Source organism: Stereum hirsutum, assembly GCF_000264905.1.
Source record: "Stereum hirsutum FP-91666 SS1 unplaced genomic scaffold STEHIscaffold_5, whole genome shotgun sequence".
NCBI classification, from domain to species: Eukaryota; Fungi; Basidiomycota; class Agaricomycetes; order Russulales; family Stereaceae; genus Stereum; species Stereum hirsutum.
The window spans coordinates 2,678,569-2,696,373 of NW_006763135.1; the positions used below are offsets into that span (position 1 = coordinate 2,678,569).

The window sequence follows — 17,805 nt, forward strand, 5'->3', positions numbered from 1 at the left end:
ACATTCTTGTCTATTCTAATCACCGTTAACATCGCCCCAGGATGATGTACGACCCGCTCAGCTCTGGTTTCGGCGACGACGACATAACTGCACCTCCATGGCCGACGACTCCCCACCAGCCCAACTCTCCCATCCCTGGCAACCTCCGTCGCGCCCCCTCACCACTCCCCCGAGTACCGAGCAAACCGGAAACACCTGGAGTATATGATAGGGAACCCCAGATATATGGACAGCCCGAACCCGGATTGATTTCTCCACGCGAGAACGTAGGGTCAAATGGCACGCGCTACGAAAGGCCGGAGCCGTACCTCAAGATCAGAATTTCTGGGCTGGACAGAAACAGGCGGGATATTCTGGTCAAACTGGACGCTCAGGTGCGTGCACATCTTTGTCACTATGCTGAAGAATACCGTTGAGGAGTTAATTCGTGTGTTGATAGACGAACTTGTCCAATTTCACGGGCACGACATACCGAAACGTCTCGCGCTCGTATCTCGAGTTTCAACAATTCCACGATACCATCATCCACAACAACCCACAAACAATCGTACCCGCACTTCCTCTAGCGCAAACATCTGCGCCGACGGACGAAGAGGATGATCGTCTTGTGAAGATTATGCTTCAGCGGTGGTTGACGCGCGTCTGCGAGGACCCTATCCTCATTCACGATGAGGAGCTGCGTTCATTCATCGAGAGCGACTTTGGGTACCAGCCGACACCGCGACCGAGGAGGAAGACGTCATCTGGGTTTGGTATTATGAGGAGGAATGTTCCGGACGAAGACGAGGAACTGCAGAGGGCAAGGTTCGAGCTCACGAAACTGGAAGGTCAATTCTTCGATGCGGCAAAGGCACTTGATAAAGTTTCGAGGGCCAGGAAAGGTAATGCATACTCTCTTTTCGGGAAGTAGCCTTGCCATGTTGCTTATGTTGCTTATCCTATTCTAGCACTGGCGGTTTCGCATGCGGAGATGGGCAATAAACTCATCAACGTCGCTACCACTGAAGCGCATCCCCCTATCGCCAATGCATTCCGGAAAATCGGACGGACTTGGCACAGTCTTGCCGATCTCGACCAAGCGCAAGCTATCAGCGAATGTGTCATTTTGAGCGACTCATTAGGATACCAGGGGCTCAATGCACGCTCTGCGAAGGAAACACTGCAGCAACGGACGGCGGTACTGGAGGAATACCAATCCGCTGTCAAATCTGCCATCTCGAAGAGGCGGAACATTGAACGGCTGAAGGCGAGCTCGAATATACGGCCAGACCGGGTGGACGAGGCACTTGAGGATTTGGAAGAGGTTGGTCCTCCTCCTTTCGCGACTATTAGTGCAGTTGTTGACATGAAAGGGTTTGTTATAGGCGAACAAGTACGAGCAAGTCCTCGCTCGACGAGCCGAAGGTATCTCTCAGAACCTTCACCGCGCTCTGCAGACCCATAAACGTCTCGTCACCGACGACATCACAACCGCCCTCATCGAGCACACGCGATCGTCCATCATGTACGATCGTCAGATCCTGCGGGAGCTCGAGTCTCTTCGCCCCGACATTAACAACGCGAACTCCAAAGCGCCTCCTTCCAAGATCGCCAATGGTGTGCCGAAGCCGCCATTTATACCCCCACTCGAAGACTTCTCCGCGAAACCCCGTATCAACTCCAATGCATCAACCCGGGCTGCCAGTCCGTTCTCCCCTGCTCTTCCCTCCGGTGTCGCATCGCCTAGTCTCTCCGGCAGATCGAGCGTCTCCCAAGGGCCTCTTCCTCCACAATCACCAGGTGCAGGCTCATCAAAGTCACCTGTGTTCCCTGAACCCCACCAACGGCCGGGTTTGCCTCCATCGTTAACGGCACCACCCATTCCTCGCATCGCTTCACCAGCACAGCCTCCTGCTCCTATTCGCTCGAATGAACCACCACTAGGTGGTCGATTCGTGGATGGGACCAAGTCGATGTTCGTGAAGCCACCCATCTCTTCACAGACTCGACAACCCTCCAACCTCTCCAGTGTACCCACTCAACAATCTGCGTACTCTGCTGACCCACTATCCGCATCAACAACGGTCATCGAATCTCACCCGAGGCCGATGTCTGCTGCTGGAAATATAGGAGGCGGTGTGAATGGCTCAGGAGCTGGTGACCTTGATCCTTTGGGACAGGCTAGGCCGACTTATATGTCCGCATCGGTTAGGGTACAGCCTACGAGGCCAAGATTGGATGCGAAGGAGGCAGCGAGCAAACTTGCTAATATGTTTTGAGGTGCGCGGGGTCTCGATAGTTCATCTTCACGCAATAGATTTCTGACACGTTTCGTTTGAAGTAGGCGGATTGGATGTAAGGACTCTCGATGTTTGTTTGGCTTGTAGGGAAGATATCGTACTATCCTCGGAATGTTGTGTGGAATCGGAATTATGTTCGAACAGGCGATTCATCGACGTCGAAAAGACGGGGGAAGGCGCAGTGTTATTGTGGCGTAAGAATATCTAATAACTCTTTATTGAACCAGGAGTGCGGGTCTCTGTTTTGCGCCCGGCTGCGTCCAATTGACTAGATGCAAAGTCTCCTGCCTTCCGTGAACGAACTCCCAGCCTTTCTGCTCGTCTACCCAGTGCACGTTCTCCTCCAACCTGAAACGCAATGTCTCGTTCCGCTCCGGCACGAAGTGGTACGCGTATAACTCGATGCTGTAGTATGTGTTCGAAAGGACCGGCAGTTCTCCGAGCACAGGGACGAAGACGGGAAGGTTGGTGAAACCTGTGTCATGAATGTGAGTTCCAATCTTGTTTAGAGGAACCGTTTCTCGACTGACCCATCACAGCTCCAGCTGCGTGTCCGAAGTCTCCTATGGGGTGCGAATATATCTGTCCTTCGATACCTTCCTCTTTCATGATCTCCAAGCACTTTCGCAATATCTCGTTGCCAGTCATCCCGGCTTTCATGACTTCGAGATGTATGTCCTGCATCCGATTACCTTTCTTGAGCCCCGCCTTCAAGCCCTCTGGCGCATCGGTCTCCCCTTCACTTGTTCGGAGCACGTATGCGAGATGCTGTGTGTCTGTGTTCATCCCCATGGCCGTCATTCCGAAGTCAACGTGTAAGAGGTCGCCCTCTACGATGGTAGTGTCCGTTCCTGCCCAGCCTGGGAAGGATTCTGGTGTGATGACAGAAACGCGGGGATGATTCCAAGTCGAGACATTCAGCTCTTGGAACTTTTCCATGAACCACCACTCGACGTCCTACGGGGCCACAGCATCCGTATGTCAATTATATTGCTTCCGAGCCGAGGTTTTTCTCACTTACCGTAGTCGTCGTTACACCAGGTTCAACGACCTTCTCACTGAATCCCTTGTGAGCGGAAAACGTCAGTAAGCATTGCACACCAGGGAATACATGAACCAACGGGAACCTCTTCAATTATCGCCCATATCGACTCTTGCATCCTTCGATAATACTCGATCTGTCCGGGCACCCGCTTCGCAACGAATTCCACGCCCAGCATCGGCTCATTCACCGTCCTCTGCATCCATTTCTCCCCCAACTCTTCGTTCAGAACGTCGTACTCTCCGACATGAAGACCACCTCCAAACGCGATGGACCGGTCTGTGTTCAAAGCGATGTGTGTAGGATCGAAATCCTCCAGTATGGAGCGTACCTCGGGCCAGACGTCGCCTGTGTTGTCGATCCAGGTGATAGGATTAGGTCGGCCGGCGAGCGTGGAGGTGTTAGAGTGGAATAGTACGACGGTCCGGCGGCGGGCGGAGAATTGTTTCGCGTCTTTGATAGACCAGAAGATCGTGTCTTCCGCGTATTCACGTTGGCTCATCTAGGTGAGTGAGTTCAAGTAGCCAAGTTATCATCGAATGAAACCAGCGGTGACATTGGTGACGAACCAGCCATGCATCGACATTATACTTTTGTAGTAACCCTGGTATAGCGGCGAGTCTTTCCTCCCTCCATGCATTCAGGATATCGGCTTGTTCACGGAGAGACGGGAGTATTTGGTATTGCGCTTGTTCGAGCGGATGTAATTGAGCATTTACGGGCACGACGAGTGCGCAAAAGATTGCGCTGCTGAGCAGCGAGAAGATGGTGGATGAGAGTAAGGTGAGAAGATGCATCCTTTCTCTTATCTTTCAACCGAAGGGCACTTATCAATTTCATCCGTGGACGAATTGAGTTGGGTGAGAGTTGTGTAATGTGGGGACGTTCCTAACTCCACGTGACACGGTACGCATCCTTCCATAGTTCATTTCGCCATCTTTAATTAAGTCAGTACGTCGGTTTTCAACAGCATTATCGTTGCACTCGCAGATTTTCCTAGATTAATCCGTTTCCTGAGTAGTCAATGATCTCCAGTGATTAGTCTAGAGTCGTCACATTGCATGCGATCTGTCGCGACTTCACTCACAGACATACTCCTGAGAGGGAAGTACCTCTTGGGATCATTGAATGACGCAGTGGTCGGTACCTTGTACGTCTCATACGTCTTTGCCAGAATGTTCACGTGGTGGATCACAGAGGAGCCCATGTGTCCTGGTGGACAGTTGACGACGTTGCTGCGAAAGATTTACCTCTCTCTCTTGCTCGCATTTCACCGGTTGCGGTTCTGCAGGGCCTCTCATGGGAAGTCGACGGACAGCTGCCCGCATATCTGTCCTTCAAGTCGAGGCGTATGACCGTTTCTATGTCTACTCTGACATTCTCTGTACGCTCATAGAGTCCGTCAGACGGCCACGGCCCGCTGCTTTCCTCTGTCGAGCGTGCTCGCAAATCTGATGACTATGGTCCCCATGAGGCGTGTTTCTCCATCCTACGATATAAAGAAGGTAAAATGCGCGTCTATGCTACAGTACTCCACTGGTTCATCACCATGCTTTTCCGAACTGTTGCTACCGTCCTCGCGGCATTTGTGGTGGGCGTTCGTTCCCAGACCTTCCCTAACCCTGAAGCTGTCTCGGGAAACACTGCCATCCATGATCCTACTATGTGCAAGGATGCGAGCGGAACGTATTGGTTGTTTGGTAGGTGTGATATTTACTGAAACACAATACCTTGATACTGAATCCCAACACCTTTGTAGGTACCGGGACTGGTATCGAGATACGTACTTCGCCGGACCGCGTAACATGGACGCTGGTTGGTGCAGTCTGGCCCGATGGTGCGTCATGGACGGATGAGTACACAGGCGTCTCCAACGGGTAAGTGAATTGGCCCAGCAATCTGTCCGCGCGTTTGCTGAACCTCTTGCGTTAAATCGTAGCGTGCTCTGGGCCCCAGACTGTACATTCATGGACGGCCAGTTTTACTTGTACTATGCCGCATCGTCGTTCGGATCCCAGAACTCTGCCATCTTCTTCGCCAAATCTACCACTGGTCTTCCCGGTAAGTATGCATGTTCGTGACACGCAGAACCTTTCAGCTCATTACATCACCTAATAGGCAGCTGGACTAATGAAGGGCTGGTGACATCGACCAGTAGTGCTGATAACTACAACGTAGGCTTCACTACTATTTATGACTGGAGCACCCGTGTTTATATCATTTCTCGGTGAACAGGCCATCGACCCGAAGTGAGTACCTGACCTAGTTCCTCGTCGACAGATTTCTGAAATGTGAACTGCAATACTTGCAGCCTTCTGGTCGGTACGTAGGGTCATGTAGGTCTGTGCATCAGTATCTCTATCGTTTACCATTTCGACGTTATAGACGGCAGCAGCTGGCTCCTCTCCCTGGGTTCCTTCTGGACTGGAATCAAAGAGTGAGTGCCCTCGGACAAGGTGGTTAATTCAACGAGTACTCACGTCCATGACCGCTAACACAGACTAACGTGGGTTGGGAATGTTTTCTTTCTCTACCTGCGAGGTCGGCTGAACAATTTACCCCAGACTGAGCTCTTCTACCGGAAAACCGTCTTCGACTGCGTTGACCTCCCTGGCTGAGCGTACAGCAGACGGTGGTGCTATCGAAGCAAGCGTAGTCTACCAGTTCGGAGACTTCTTCTACTTGTTCTCGTCGTGGGATTTGTGCTGCCAGGGTACCAGCAGCACATACAATATCCGTGTCGGAAGGAGTTCTAGGTAAGACTCCTTGAAAGCTCGATCGTCGCGTACTTGTCTGTCCGAATTGACTGGCATTTTCTGCCCCAATAGCGCTACAGGACCCTTCGTCGACGAAGACGGTGTGGCTTTGACGAGTGGTGGAGGCACTTTAATTCTCGGAACGCATGATGCGGTGAGTACAATTTGACCTCTCGTCTTTGTATCGGTCATTTATTGATGACACCTAGATCGTGGGACCTGGAGGGCAAGACATCCTCACCGACACAGACGGAGTTATTTTGGTATACCGTATGTATTCTCCTTCCAGCGTTCCATGGGATGCATCATGCTCATTCTTAAGATTTTATAGACTACTATACCTCTACCGGCAGTTTCGTAAGTGTTATCTTTGCGCCTAGGGAACCGCACGGAAGGCTCTAGTCTGACAATCTTCCCTTTCAGCTCGGCCTCAATCACCTCGACTTCTCGAGCGGGTGGCCCGTCGTCACTGCGTAGTATTCTTCCTTGGGAGACTCCGAACAAGTATTCAGCTGCGCGTCTGTCACGGTACAACATACATCATATGCATGTCGGGACGCCCAAGATTTTTCTACCTCTCCGCTTCCGATGCTGTTTATGTGCATAGCCCGTGTCAAGACAAAATGTATCCCAATCTGCCTAGCGATAAGTATATCCCAATATATCCATACACCACTAACCTCCATTTAGGACTGATATACCTGAACCTCCGGGAAACACTTGTACTGTCTGGTTGCCTCCTAGACATGCCTCTCCATGCGGTCACTGACTTTGGTAGAGCGGGTAGAAGTTTTGTGAGACCGAAGTGGAAGAACCAAGTCGTGTACGGGCGTTGCCGGAGACGCGACGGAGTTCTCGAGTCTGGCTGTTCCCGCCTTTTCGCCCGCCTCGTCGCTCCGTCAACAAACATCGGTAACTTAGAAGGTTCCGTCAAGAGCTTTCGTTTACATCATATGTTGTTTTCTCAGAGCGATATGGCAAGATGGCCGAGCGGTCTAAGGCGTGTGACTCAAGCGAAAGCTTACCTGCATTTAACAGGTTTCTCATCTCGGCAACGGGGCGCGAGTTCAAATCTCGCTCTTGTCATTGATTTTGCATCTCCAGCCTTACAAAAGAGTTCAGCTATGTACTGTACGCCGTTATAGTTGACGAGTTTTTCTGTGGAATATTAATGTGGCACAAGAGGGACCGTGGGAAAGGTCTTGATGAGACGCGTCGCGTCTGTGGCTGAGCGTGTCCGAGCGCACTCTCATCCCGACCGTATACTCACAGCAAACGGGGTGATGTTGTGAACTCAGAACTGTCTGCTATGGATGCACCTTCCTCGACACCGTTTCCCATCTCAACGTTTCAGAATGGTCCACCGGTAGACCTGCTCCAGTTTCTGCGAAACCTTCTATCTAGCGAGCTCTCGGACGACAACTCGGAGAACAGACAATTCGACAAGAAGACTTGGCTGGAAGTCATCGCAGGTCTCTCTGACCATCTTCTCACAGGTTTTCCGTCCTCTAGCAGAGGAGGATGGGAGGTTTTGCGCGAGGTCACGACCCTCACAGATACGACGCTCGAAGTCATCCGTCGCGTTCTCCACAATGTCGAGGGGCTATTCGCCGGGACGAACGGATTCGCAGAAAAACTCTTCACTCGACTCCTCAACTTGTGCTGTGCACTCGATGCCCGAGATGACCCGGAGGTCGTACCAGACGGCGATTCTCCTTCTGCGAAGCAACTTAGGGCCAAAGCGTTCCTTGTCACATTCCAACTCCTGCGTTACCTGGGCGGTATTGTTGGAGTCGGAAAGCAAAATGAAGATTCGGGTTGGATTCTTCTTCGGAAGATTATCGTAGAACTTCTCGCAGTCTCTGATGGTGCGTACACCCCATTCGCAGATAGACGCTTTCCTCTGACCTCTCTCTAGACTTGTCCTCTGCCCAAGCGTTGGCATTTCCCATGTCGGTATGCCTCTTCCGGACCCCTCGTATCCGGGATTTGGACGTGAAAGATGCAGAAGTGGTGAGGGTCACGCAAACTTCAACTCCGCTGGTGAGTGATGTACGATGTCTCCCGATACCAGCGATGTCTGACGCTCTACCACAGGCTCCGTCCGAAGGGCCCATCAACATCTCCCTAGCAAGGCCCTGCAATGCCTACGACTTCCAATTCATCGTCGTAGACCTTTTGATAAACGCAATATCACCCCCTGTACATTCTCAATTGTTCCTTCAGGACTTGGTCCCTCGAATTGGCACATCGTTGTCGTCAGCATTCTATGCATGCTGTCTTGGTCAATGGAGTGTCTTGCCCTTCAAACGTGCTCAATATCTATCGCGATCTCTCACACTAGCCAAGCGGCTCCATACAGTACACCCAACCAATTCACTAAATGACACGTACGGTGATATGGCATCTCGTCTTCTCCTTTGCAGACTCAAAGAGACTTCCCCCGTCTGCCGGCTCGCTATGGACGATACACTGGTGCAATGCCTTCGTTCAGATACATCTCTGATTTTATCGAAGGCGAACTCTCTTCTCGTGTTGGCGGCGGTTTCAGCACTTGATCCAGAAGATTTGAAGGGACTGGTAAGTCATGCTTACTTGTGACATTCGTGGTGCGACACCTGGTGTTAATTGTTTGTTGTTAGCAACTCGCCCTTCTTTATTTGTCGAAGGCGCTTCCTTGGCTCGATACTGCGACACTGCGCACGATCAAAACTGCATTCTCACATGTGGATATTGGAGAGACTGCCTTGGATCTTGTAGAAGCTATCGACACTCAACTGGCAATCCTTGCAGTAGAGCATGACCAAAACGAAGATCGTATGGACGTCGACGCTCCGGTCTCGACAGCACACACCTGGCGAGATCGTGCGTGCATCACATTGCAAAGTATCCCGATACTTGACCAGGATCGGGCTGCGTTGGAGAATGCTACTAGTGACGACCAGTTTGTGCAGCATGCATTTATTTCCCTCGCACCTGTCCTGAACGAGTGAGTAGCCAACTCTATGTTCAATACGCTTTGTCAACTAACACGAGATACCAAGGTCTCTGCAAGACCTGCAGGCAGAACAAAGAGTCATCATAGCAGACCATCTTCGTGACCTGCTGTGTTTGCTTGTTCATCGCGACGACTCTCCTTGTGTCAGGTCTACTCATCGCGACACGCCATTCTTGCCCGTGTATCTTGCCATCATAGACCAGCTATTAATGGGCACGGATGCACAAGTCCCAAATGCTGTTCGCAAAGCTTGCTTTGATGTCCTTGCTAGTGTTATGCGCCATCAGCCGATCGAAGAGAACGATACCGATCTGGATAACATAGCGGGAATGCTTTGCCGAACTATGTCGGATAGACAGAGGAGTATACGCCTCAGTGCAGGGTCAGTGTAACTTTTGCCTAGTCACTTGACTTGTACTGACTTCTTTTTTCTTCAGTCGAGCACTGGTAGAGCTGATACGTTTCTATCATTTCATCGGCAAACCAGCATGGCCCAAGGTTGATCCCATATTCGATGTATTCTACGGCCTCTTGGACGTTGGTAAAGATCCAGTCAAGGAGACTGTCTTGATTACGGTCGGTGAAGTTGGCAGGTGCGTTGCGGCATCTTTCCCACCGGAAACTCAGACTCATTCGCAACGTTTGTAGAGCAACTAATGCAGATGTGCTGGGAGTCGCCTTGAGCTGTCTCATATCTCAGCTTGGCAAATCTAGCCCAGTCGTCAAAGGTGTGGCGTACATGCAGGTGTGTGACTTTCAACTACGGGCGAACTCGTTCTTAAGTACGTCTGTAGCTCCTTTCTTTGGCGAAACATCACAAGAAGACTTCATATGGGCTTGTTCTCCCGTACATGGACAAAGTTGCGCCATACCTGCTTTCTCGGTGGCATTCTCAACCCATGCTTCTACTGGAATGCTGTCGCTTCATCTCCATGCCGCCAACGGACTACATCTCTTCCACTTTGCCGCGCACCCTACCTCAGTTATTCGCCAATTGTGAACAGAAAGCACTGGAGAAAATCTCTAAGGAGCTGCAGGTCAAATTGTCCACACTCTTCCTTAATCGGTCGCACGACATTTTGGCCTATGTCTTTCTACTCGATAACGACGTCTCGACCAACAAGGCCATCTCCTTCACTCTTCGCATTCTTAGTCAAGCAGCCGACAACGCCGAAATCCGTATACACAGCGTGATCAAGAGTTGTGTTGTTCCTCTCCTCGCCAAACTGGTAAACGCGCTCGGCGATGAAGATGAGAATAAGGTTACAGCCGTGCGTACTCAAACTACGACCACGACGAAGTTTCGACTGACCATTCTACTCCATAGGCCCGAAATGCTCTTCGCAAAGTCGAAATGTATGCCCATGATCCGGAAGAAATTGCGCAGAACGCGTTAGACCTTGGGTCTTTCCTCAAAGTGCACATGTTGGGAATCATTTCTTACATGAGCGAGATGCTGCAAGAGATTAAGGCCAAAGCGACTCTCAGCTTCAAGAAGCAGATACTTCGGAGTCTGGGTGCGCTCGTCAGCATAATTGGTCCTTCCATCAACGCAGTCTCTCCACAGGTACAGTACGAATTATTTGCTCCGAATCGTCACAGGTATCTAACATTGTGCTCAACAGATTCTTGCCATTCTTCAAGTAACTCTGACCATTCCAGAGTTGGCAGACGTTACGCTGGACACCTGGCACAAATTCTTGACGACCCTCAGTCATGCCGACATCGGACCTCACGCAGGTGTGACAAGTGCCTGCATCATCTCCTCATGGCCAAATCTCTCCGAGTACAGCCAGCTGCTTGCTCGACGGTCGTTACTGCATATACTCGGAAAAGGTTCGAAACCGTCACAATATCTGGACCAGATCGCCGACCCCTTCTCCATACCGGAACTTCATGACATACGGAAAAGGCTCTGGGACTTGCGTGTGACTTGGAAGGAGCCAGATCGACTTCGTACGATATTGGACCGGGCGTCTAATGACAATTCCACAGTTGCAGTCCAAGCACTACGAGAGTTGAAGTTACTGATGACAGAATCTCCTCATCACTTCCAAAATTTGGCGAGCGGTGATAACTTCAATCCCGTTGTGGGCCACATCCTCGTCGTTCTCTTCGCTTGCGCCCGCCGCGAGAGTGACCACATCGACTCGCTACGACTTCTCGCATTTGAATGCATAGGCGCTTTAGGAGCCGTGGATCCTGACAGATTCGACTTCAAACCTCCTGACTCGCAGATGATTGTCATGCAGAACTTCACGGACGAGGACGAGTCCATCAACTTCGCCCTGCACCTCATTTGCGATGTCCTCGTCGGCGCTTTCCGATCTGCGCGCGACACGGCGTACCAGACCACCTTGGCGTACACCATCCAAGAGATGATGCGTTTTTGCGGGTTTAACTCCGCCCTCATATCGCCCAGAGGATCCATACCCATCAAAGTCCGCAGTCGCTGGGGCAACTTGAAGAAGGAGGTTCATGAGACGATCACACCTCTACTCGACGCACGGTATAAGGTTCTCGACGGCCAGCTGCCTCTTTGGACGTTCCCTCTTTATCCAACGCAGTCGACATATCGCGAATGGATACAACTCTGGGCCACGTACCTCATCACTCGAGCGTCCGACGAGGGCATGGCACGGTCTATATTCTACGTATTCCGCACTATCGTAAGGAACAAAGATGTCGGCGTCGCTCGCCATCTGCTACCCCATCTCGTTCTTCACGTCCTGATTTCTGGAGACGAAAACGACGCCGGCCAAATTCGTATGGAGCTCCTCGCTGTGTTGGAAGACCAAGTCGACCCGGAGAGTACCTCTACCGTAGATAAGAGATTGCTAAGTACACAAGTGAGCCGTAATTCGAACCATCTTATACGGCTGTTACTCATGAGCATTCTTTATTCAGGCGACTTTTGTTCTTATGGACCATCTTAACAAGTGGGTACGTCTGATGCGGCGCGACCTCGCACGCAGAGGAGGGAGGGGGAACAAACGACATCCTTCAGCCGAGGAAGAAGCGCTTCTACGTGTCGACTCGGTATTGTCTAACATTGACCAAGAGTTGATGGCGAAGGCCGCTTTTCAGAGCAATGCCTACGCTCGCTCCCTTATGGGCTTTGAACGCCATATCGGTTCGCTGCGGGAAAGGAATGCTAAGCCGGCAGAAGTTCAACGGTGCTACGAGCGATTGCACGAGATCTACGCCAATCTGGACGAGCCGGATAGCATGGAGGGCGTATCAACACTGATTCTGTCCCCGACGTTAGAGCATCAAATTCGCCAGCACGAGAGCACTGGGCGATGGACCTCCGCTCAGAGTTGTTGGGAATTACGGCTGCAACAGAATCCGGACAACCTAGATCACCATATTGGGCTTCTGCGATGTTTGCGGAATCTGGGTCACTACGGTGAGCACTGCTCCTGAATTATTTTCTTTCATGCATCCTGACATCTGGCCGTTAGATACTCTACGCACCCATGTTAAGGGTGTCCTTACTCGAAATCCCGAATGGAGATCGGCTCTCGCTGACTTCCAAGTGGAAAGTGCGTGGATCATCGGTGATTGGAATGAAGTCGACACCCTGGCTATAGACTCGAGCGTGCCAACTGCGTCGATGGTCATGGCCCGCCTTCTACTCGCCTTCCGATCAGGCGACGCGGCTGCTATCCAAGACGCTCAGCGTGAGGCACGTATGACTTTGGGCAGTCCCATATCCGCTGCAGGCGCTCGAGAGTACCGACATGCCTACAATGCGGTTTTGAATCTACATCTTGTACACGAGGTAGAAATGATTCACCAGGCCGTCCAAACCCTTCCTCCTTCTGCTCGGCAACGCAACAATATTCTATCCTCCCTAGCGCACAACTTGACCGCGCGATTGGAGCTGTCGTTACCCACATTCCGGATTCGTGAGCCCATACTAAGTATGCGCCGGACGGCGTTTAGTTTGCGGTGAGTCTGCGGAGCTGTTGTGAAGCTCTACCTGCGGTTGTTGACTGATTGTTCTCCAGCAACCGTCCTCTTACTGGAGAAATCGGCCGCTCTTGGCTCCTCAGCGCGAAGATTGCTCGAAAGGCTGGTCACTGGCAAACCGCATATAGCGCCATGCTCCATGCTCAAGAGAGCCACACCGCACTTTCCTTCGTTCAAACTGCGAAATTGATCAAGGCGAACGGAGAGCCACTCCGTGCACTCCAAGAGCTCGACAATTCGATGCGCGCCAAGGGATACGGAGATGATGCACAAGCGGATGTGATTGACCTGACGGAGGATAGTGATGAGACGAAGATCATCAAGGCGAAGGTTAGTCTCTTCTTCATGATATCCTCCGAAGCAGCTGCTCAATAATCCCGAAGGCTCAAGTTGTCCGTGCACGTTGGATGGACGATTCTGAACGGTACTCAGAGGGAGAAGTGCTGAAGGAGTTTGTGAAGGCGACGGAGATCTGGCCCAAGTAAGTCCCATGTCTGGGCCATTTTTGTCAAGTTTGAACTCACATAAAAACACAGGTGGGAGACTGGTCCTTTCTATTACGGTCGCTTCCAGGATGATTGCTACAAGAAACTGTCCGCCCGTGAGAAATCCCAGCGGTGAGTGCGACAATACGACCTGAGCCCATGTCGAAGCTGATTGTCTTTCACAGAGGCATCAAGATGTGTTTACAAACCGTTCGGTCGTACACGAAAGCCATGAAATATGGCTCGAAGTACATCTACCAGACCGTTCCTCGCCTTCTGACACTCTGGTTGGATCTCGGGGAAGACGATCTCGTTGCCAAGACTGAGACCTACACCAAAATCAACCTTGAGGTCAAGCGTGTTTGTGACTCAGTACCAGCGTACAAAGTAAGCCTTTCTCTGTACCGCCATCAGTTGCGTGCTAATATTTTATGATCCATAGTGGTACACGGCGTTTCCCCAGTTAGCCTCCCGAGTGGGACACGAGAACCGCGAAGTGTATCCCATCCTAGCGAAGATCATCAATTTCGTTCTCAAGGAGTATCCCAGTCAAGCGCTTTGGCTGTTTGCGTCCGTCATGAAGTCCACGAAATCAGTTCGTGAGAAACGGGCCAAAGATATTCTAAATAACCTTAGGGTCTGCTCCTTCTCTGGCTTCATCCTGTCAGTAATACTAACGCAGATATATTGTCATTTAACAGAGAGAATCACATGGCCTGGTTACACTGATCGATCAATGTATGTGTATGGCCAACGCTCTGCTTTCGCTTTGTGATTTCCCAGTCGGAGACACGAAGAAGACATTGAGCATGAAGAAGGATTTCCCGGGCCTGTTGAGTTTGGCACCATCCAAACTCATCATTCCACTGCAAGAATCCCTCATCGCCAGTCTCCCTCCGACCTCCTCCGCGTCTGATTCGGAACACCAGCCTTTCCCTCTCGACGCCCCTACCATTGCCAGTATGTCGTAACTTGTGTCTGGAGGTTTTTGGCATACCATCGCTGATTTTATATTTGTGTTCAGGATTCTTCGACGAGATCGAGATCATGCGCTCATTGGCCAAACCCCGCAAGATCAAGATCGCAGGGAGCAACGGCTTGGATTACTCCTTCCTCGGAAAACCGAAAGACGACTTGCGGAAAGACGCACGTCTGATGGACTTCAACTCGATCATCAACAAGCTGTTGAAAGCGAACTCCGACTCTCGTAGACGACAACTGCGTGCGTACATTCTCTCAGTCTGCTTGCCCCCATCGAAGCTTATTATCCGAAATGTGTGGCGCAGATATCCGAACGTACGGTGTCGTCACGCTGAACGAGGAATGTGGCTTCATCCAGTGGGTGCCACATACGGTGCCCATCCGGCCGGTTCTCTTGAAGTTGTATGATGCGAGATGTGTGAGAGGCTGGGTATATCTTCTGCCTCTTACTCAGTAACGGATTCGGCTCACGCGTACTTGATTTTGAATGCGCGGACAGGATAACTCGATGCTTGCGGTGTTCAACAGGCTGAAGGAAGCCTCGGAAAAGGAGACAGCCATCATATTCGAGACTGAGATCCTGCCACAGTGCGTTCCCTCATTCTTGCTCCTTCGTCTTCCGATGCATTTGCTGACCAAAGGGCCTATGGCGTAGATTCCCGTCCGTCTTCCATGATTGGTTCACGGAGACGTTCCCGGAACCATCTGTGTGGTTGGCAAGTCGTCTCACGTACAGTCGGACGGTCGCCGTCATGTCCATGGTCGGCTTCATTCTCGGGTTAGTCCTTCACCGGTTCCGTATGTGATTGTATAGTGGGTCTGACACGTTTATTGGGCCTCAGTTTGGGAGATCGTCATCTGGAGAATATACTGCTTGACGAGAATACAGGTGATGCCATCCACGTCGATTTCAATTGCCTGTTCGAGAAGGTTAGCAGTCCCTGAAGTATCCTACAGACTCCACCTGATTCAGGCCCCATTCGTCTACAGGGTAAAACACTGGACATACCTGAGCGAGTACCCTTCCGCCTCACGCACAACATGGTCGATGGTCTCGGAGTAGCCGGAGTTGAAGGTATATTTTACCAGATCCTCTCAAAAGTACAAACCTCACACTAAAATCTACTGTCTAGGTGTCTTCCGACTTGCTTGCGAGAACACATTACAGCTTCTGCGGGACAATAGGGACACCTTGATGAGCGTTTTGGACGCTTTCATCCACGATCCCTTGGTAGAATGGGAAGATGAGAAGCGAAAGCTGGTACGTCACCGCTACCACATGCCTCACATTGGAAGGGAAGTTCCCAACTGAACACTGGGATGCTCTTCCTTTCACCCTTCATCGTGTTTAGGATCGTCAAGCCGAACGCCGCCAACCACGCAACGCGAAAACTCGAGCCGCAGACGCGAACAGCAATGCGGTAAAGGACTCCACCGACTTGCGCAGTCTGGCAAAGAATGCGCTGCATCCGATCGAGAAGAAGTTGAAGGGACTGTATTCGACGAGCAAGGAGAGGGCGGAGAAGGAGATCTCGACGAGCAATTTGGTGCAGATGCTCATTCAGGAGGCGACCAGTCCTGCGAACCTGGTACGGGCTTTTTTCCCCCTTTGTGATGACTTTTATTGAGACTGACGCTGACGCTGACGATGATGCAGGGGAAAATGTACGCTGGTTGGGCGCCGTATCATTGATCGGCTCATATTTTTCACCTTTTTTTCTGTCCTGGCGAGTGTGCAAGATGAACTGTATTCACGATGTACTGCTGCTGCTACAATGTAAACTATTTTCAATACATATATAGTCTGAGTTTCTCCCTCCAAAACAATAAGAGAAACTTACGTTACTCTGAATCGCTCCGCCTCTGCCTACTCCCCCAATTCCTTCTTTAGCCTCGCCAACTCCTTCTCCTTCTCAATCAGCTTATTCCTCCACTTCACCTGCTCAGCAACCACAAACCTCTTCGCCGTATCCAATCTCTCCAACTCCTCCTTCTCCAACTGCTGACTAAACTCCGGCACACCCGCCGTCCTCGACTCCTCCAGGCTCGCAGGATTGGCCGTATGAAACGGGTACGGTCTCCTTTTTTCCTTCGGCAGGGGGGTAGGCGGGTGCGAGGTGAGGATATTGAGGAAGTTCTGGAAGGGATCGAAGAAGATGACTTCGTCGTATTGCCAGGAGTGGACGGGCGAGTAGTTCGTGATGGGCGATTCGGAGGGCGCGGTCGGGGGCGCGGGGTCGGTGCCGGTGGGGGCCCATGGATGGAGTTTGAGGTGGTGGTAGAAGAGGATGGCTTTTTCGGCGGATTCGGGGATAAAGTGAAGGCGGATTTGGACCTCGAATTCGCCCCAGCTGCTCGACGGAGGAAGATAAGAGGAGACGAATGAGTGAAAGGGTCTTGGAAGGATGAAGCAGCGCGCCACACAACGTACCCAGTCTCAGTGACCTCGAATGGCGGCCTGTCTACGTCTTCACTTGCGAGGGACATTCAGTTCGTCAGTACATTAGAAATATAGGACCATGACCTTGGGTCTGAGACGACGTGAGAGTAGCTCACTGCGTGTGGCGTTGGGGAAGGACTCATGCAGCTTGAAAGTGACACGCTTCAGAAAGTAGCTCAGATCGTCCGCTCCGCCTACGATATCAGAATTTGCTTCAGAAGCCGCACTTCGTACAGCAACAGTCCAGCGATGTGTGTGCTCTGGTGGCGCAAGTTCTTTCTCCTCTGGCCGGAGAGGAATCGCGGTATTTCCATAAATGATTGGACGGTGGATTTGAATGCCCTGCAGGAACAATTCCGACACGCAGTTAGGTTAGTTTACTGTGTAGCAATATTCGAGAATAAAATAAACGCACTCTGACGCGAACACGGTCAGGATTTGAAGACATTTGTGAGGAGGTGCAGGTGACGGTGATGGTGAATGTTCGAGACAAGATCGAGAGCGCGTCGGAGGGCGGCTGTCATATATGATCGCCCGCTGGGCATACCCTGGTCCCTCTATTTATTTTTTGCAGTTCGGAATTCACCGAAGGGACGCCACTTTAATCTTCAAGTAGCGTGGCGCTACAATGGTTGAGCTGCACAATTTAATACGTATATTCTGTGTCACGTATGGTCAAAACGATAGATATTAGTGACACTCCGAGAGAGCACAAAAGACAACAAGCGAAGGGAAGTATAGTACAGGTATGCAGAATGCAAAAGTGATAGGACAGATAAGGGGTAGAGCGAGTAGCGAATGACGGAAAGTCGCACTATGCTTCAGATTCCGAAACCATTTGGTCGATAA

General features: G+C 51.2%; 5 protein-coding genes and 1 non-coding gene across 6 annotated transcripts; 4 read left to right on the forward strand and 2 right to left on the reverse strand.

Annotated features, from left to right (window-relative positions):
* Nucleotides 1-44: 44 nt before the first annotated feature.
* Nucleotides 45-1,448, forward strand: STEHIDRAFT_55299 (uncharacterized protein; the record flags this gene model as incomplete). Its single annotated transcript, XM_007302324.1, has 4 exons — nt 45-374; nt 440-881; nt 948-1,303; nt 1,365-1,448. Coding segments are annotated over 4 exons (1,212 nt in total), but the record flags the coding sequence as incomplete, so codon positions are not given.
* A 1,046-nt stretch (nt 1,449-2,494) lies between these two features.
* On the reverse strand, nt 2,495-4,118 carry STEHIDRAFT_95973 (uncharacterized protein; the record flags this gene model as incomplete). Its single annotated transcript, XM_007303113.1, has 5 exons — nt 2,495-2,754; nt 2,810-3,236; nt 3,301-3,345; nt 3,407-3,823; nt 3,891-4,118. 5 exons carry the CDS (start codon nt 4,116-4,118, stop codon nt 2,495-2,497), a joined length of 1,377 nt encoding a protein of 458 aa, XP_007303175.1.
* A 752-nt stretch (nt 4,119-4,870) lies between these two features.
* STEHIDRAFT_155983 (glycoside hydrolase family 43 protein) lies at nt 4,871-6,554 on the forward strand (the record flags this gene model as incomplete). Its single annotated transcript, XM_007303114.1, has 13 exons — nt 4,871-5,021; nt 5,081-5,198; nt 5,261-5,382; nt 5,440-5,495; nt 5,557-5,570; nt 5,633-5,643; nt 5,707-5,758; nt 5,822-5,827; nt 5,886-6,077; nt 6,150-6,231; nt 6,287-6,347; nt 6,409-6,434; nt 6,501-6,554. The coding sequence occupies 13 exons, from the start codon at nt 4,871-4,873 to the stop codon at nt 6,552-6,554; spliced, it is 945 nt and encodes a 314-aa protein (XP_007303176.1).
* Nucleotides 6,555-7,053: 499 nt separating this feature from the next.
* STEHIDRAFT_t121 lies at nt 7,054-7,163 on the forward strand. Its single transcript has one exon. It is a non-coding gene; the product is annotated as a tRNA-Leu (tRNA).
* Nucleotides 7,164-8,876: 1,713 nt separating this feature from the next.
* STEHIDRAFT_130536 (uncharacterized protein) lies at nt 8,877-16,209 on the forward strand (the record flags this gene model as incomplete). Its single annotated transcript, XM_007303115.1, has 24 exons — nt 8,877-8,942; nt 9,141-9,457; nt 9,513-9,668; nt 9,724-9,820; nt 9,870-10,346; nt 10,403-10,642; nt 10,701-11,924; nt 11,983-12,484; nt 12,540-13,029; nt 13,089-13,380; nt 13,434-13,531; nt 13,587-13,667; nt 13,721-13,922; nt 13,978-14,172; nt 14,237-14,495; nt 14,560-14,757; nt 14,822-14,946; nt 15,016-15,104; nt 15,172-15,294; nt 15,359-15,446; nt 15,507-15,591; nt 15,650-15,777; nt 15,869-16,105; nt 16,174-16,209. 24 exons carry the CDS (start codon nt 8,877-8,879, stop codon nt 16,207-16,209), a joined length of 5,805 nt encoding a protein of 1,934 aa, XP_007303177.1.
* Nucleotides 16,210-16,383: 174 nt separating this feature from the next.
* On the reverse strand, nt 16,384-17,404 carry STEHIDRAFT_130537 (yeats-domain-containing protein; the record flags this gene model as incomplete). The annotated part of the gene is made up of 4 exons (XM_007303116.1): nt 16,384-16,867; nt 16,948-16,984; nt 17,073-17,298; nt 17,372-17,404. 4 exons carry the CDS (start codon nt 17,402-17,404, stop codon nt 16,384-16,386), a joined length of 780 nt encoding a protein of 259 aa, XP_007303178.1.
* Nucleotides 17,405-17,805: the final 401 nt, after the last annotated feature.